Here is a 3,172-nt window from a genome sequence, read left to right as displayed (position 1 = left end):
CAGACAAACTGAGAGAGGCAGACAGACAGAGTGAGAGAGAGAGACAGAGAGACAGACAGACAGAGGGAGAAACAGACAGACAGAGACAAAGGGAGAGACAGACAGACAGAGAGACTTATACAGTCTATAGTACTGAACTGCACAGTTAACCTACCAAACCTATAGACAGAACAGCATACAATCTGTGTGTGAGTGAGTGTGTGTGAACAGAGACTGCGCAAGAAGCCCTGACAACTAGACCTCAGACTTTGGTCAATGGAGAAGAATGTAGAATCCCCTCTGTCACCGGCTATTCCATATTAACACTCAGGACTGCACCTTACCTGTGAGGGTTGTTTCTAAATTGTGTTTCTAAGTTTTGTTTATGTAAATTGATATCTGCAGATTTTATTTTAATTTTTTTACTTTATTACTGTTGAGAACTTGGAATCCTTCAAAAACATAGTGCTTTTCAGCTGTTCTAGCCTCCCAGAGAACACAATACAACACATAAGCCTTACTTTGAGTAACAGGTCAGTGTAGTGACATTCAGATAACACAGAGCGCCCCTAAATTCAGAGACTGGCCATAGTAGGGCCCTGTGGGGGGAGGATGAGGAATGTGATGGGTTGGGGTCTGAGGAGCTCTAAGGGCCTAGAGTAGGGCCCTGTGGGGGGAGGATGAGGAATGTGATGGGTTGGGGTCTGAGGAGCTCTAAGGGCCTAGAGTAGGGCCCTGTGGGGGGGGGGGGAGGAATGTGATGGGTTGGGGTCTGAGGAGCTCTAAGGGCCTAGAGTAGGGCCCTGTGGGGAGTCCACAGCAGGCCTGTAATTGCAGCATGTCATCAGAAGTGATGGTGCTCAGGACAGTCCTCCCCCGCACCACTGGAGGGGCTTGGGAGCTCGATATGAAATAATGTGCACTGATTGGATGGGATTGAGTGCAGGTGTGTGTGTGTGTGTGTGTGTGTGTGTGTGTGTGTGTGTGTGTGTGTGTGTGTGTGTGTGTGTGTGTGTGTGTGTGTTAGTGTGTCTCTGTCTGTGTGTGTGTGTGTGTGTGTGTGTGTGTGTGTGTGTGTGTGTGTGTGTGTGTGTGTGTGTGTGTGTGTGTGTGTGTGTGTGTGTGTGTGTGTGTGTGTGGTGTCACCAATGCATAGGAGCTGGCAGCTCATATGAATGGCACTGAAATCATTTGGGAATATATGTCACTTTAATCAATGTATATATTTATATACAGTATATATATGTATATACAGTATAGTATACATATATATAGATGTATATATATATATTATATATCACTTCAGTCACTTTAGTCCAGTGTCAGTTGTATATATCGGATCTGAACTGGTTCGCCATGGCACGCCATGGCCCTGCTGAGTGATAAGGGGTCAAGAGTTGGCTGGAAACTGAAAGAATTCAAGGAGTGGAGTGCGGTGTGTGGTACACAGCTCTGTTTTAGCCGGCCACTGCAGAAGTTGGCACTCAGTCTACTCCCAGTGGTTGAAATTACTTCCTGGAGCTACACCTGTTGAAGAGCTAAGCACTAATTGTGAGGGAGTTTCCTTAGTCGCGCACATGTAATCGAGATGTCTTCCTTCTCAGTGTGAGAAGCTGGTTTTAACTGCAAGCATTTGTTGAGTAAATTCACATGCAACAGCACAGCGTACAACATATAGCATTACACCTTACAGCTGATGATCAAACGCATGAGACATTGGTCATGTTCACGGTGTGCTGCTCATAGACTCAGGTTGATTTTGTGTCCCAAAATGGCCACTCCTGCAGTCCTGACTACCTCTGATTGTCAGTCCTCTTTTCAGAGATGAAAAACAGCATCGGCTGTGCTCTTTAGGAAGCTGGACACTCTTTCTTTCTCTTTACCTTTTCCCTTTAATTCTCTCTCTTTCTCTCAGTGACATACTCACTCTCTCTCTCTCACTCACTCTCTCTCCCTCTCTCACACAACACTTGCTGTATAGTTTTCCCTCCTAATCTTCCATTTGTCTCTGTCCAGTCGATGAACACAGTGTGGTTGAGATAATATGTCTGTATTAATCTTTTGTCTGTTTTGAGAGATGATTTTGGGTGTGGGTTTGTTGCCTAGTGGCCTGGTCTCAAACACTTCAAACCAAGCTGCTGAAAAATTTGGTGTCAACTAAACCAACGCTCTCTCTCACACACACACACACACACACACACACACACACACACACTCTCTCTTTCTCCCTCTCCTTTTCTTCCTTTTCATTTGTTGCATCTTTTCCCTCTCGGCTCCACGCTCTTGATTAAAGCAGGAAAAAAACTCCATAAATATTAATTTGTGTTGATAAAGCATTGCTCAATATTTCCAATGATGACACAGAAGGATTATATTTTAAAGGTGCTTTATTTGAGCATGATCACGAAGCATATTTTTTATCATTTGACATCATGAGCAGTTGAGCAGTCTGTTCCCTTCAAAGAGAAAAGAGCAGGAAGCCACTGAAGATGCTGTGGTTATTACTATCATCATAGAGATTGTGGCCTGGAGGGAGTTGCATGTTAACTATATCTCCCACCTCCAGCTGCAGAGTCACACCGCTGGAGAGATAGGAGTATTGACTATAGGCATCATACTCTTTCAAATGCATGACATGCTGTCCATTCTTACGCATCCTGATTTCCATATAGCCCGCAGGTAGATCCATGACTGTGAATCTGAAGTAGTAGACTCCTTTTACTGGAGCTGTGAAATAGCCATTCATGTAGTTGTAGGCCTTTCCAACATTGGTGATGATTTTAGTGAAGACCAAGTTCAGATCAGTTTTCCCAGTCTCTATGTATCCTGAGTTAGTCAGACCTACTGAGAATGCCACCTTGGGGTTTTCTGTAATCCTTTTCTCCAGATTCTCTACTTTAGTCTCAGTGGCTATCAGTCTGGTCTCCACTGCTGTCAGCTCTGCCTCCTGTGCTGCATGTCCCGTTTTTAGCTCCTCCACCTCAGTCTCACTAGCAGACAGTTCCATCTTCAGGTCCATCACTTCAGTCTTCATAATGGTCAGGTCTGTTTGTTGTGCTGCAGTGTCTTTCTTCACGTCCTCCATGTCATTCTCAGTGGCTGCAAGTCTCTCAGTAACTGACCTCAGCAGGTCTTTGGTGTTTCGTAGTTCATCCTGAGTGAAGCTCAGAGTCACCCTCAGCTCCACTACCAT

The 3,172-nt window shown here is 44.9% G+C and overlaps 1 protein-coding gene across 1 annotated transcript; it reads right to left on the bottom strand.

Annotated features, from left to right (window-relative positions):
- Positions 1-2,332: 2,332 nt before the first annotated feature.
- On the bottom strand, positions 2,333-3,172 carry LOC116220848 (complement C1q-like protein 4). Its single transcript, XM_031569793.1, has one exon. It carries the CDS (start codon positions 3,170-3,172, stop codon positions 2,438-2,440), a length of 735 nt encoding a protein of 244 aa, XP_031425653.1. The 3' UTR covers positions 2,333-2,437.

The sequence above is a fragment of the Clupea harengus genome, chromosome 6, assembly GCF_900700415.2.
Source record: "Clupea harengus chromosome 6, Ch_v2.0.2, whole genome shotgun sequence".
NCBI lineage: Eukaryota > Metazoa > Chordata > Actinopteri > Clupeiformes > Clupeidae > Clupea > Clupea harengus.
Note: the sequence above shows the minus strand (reverse complement) of the source record. Positions and strands in the feature narration are given on the sequence as shown.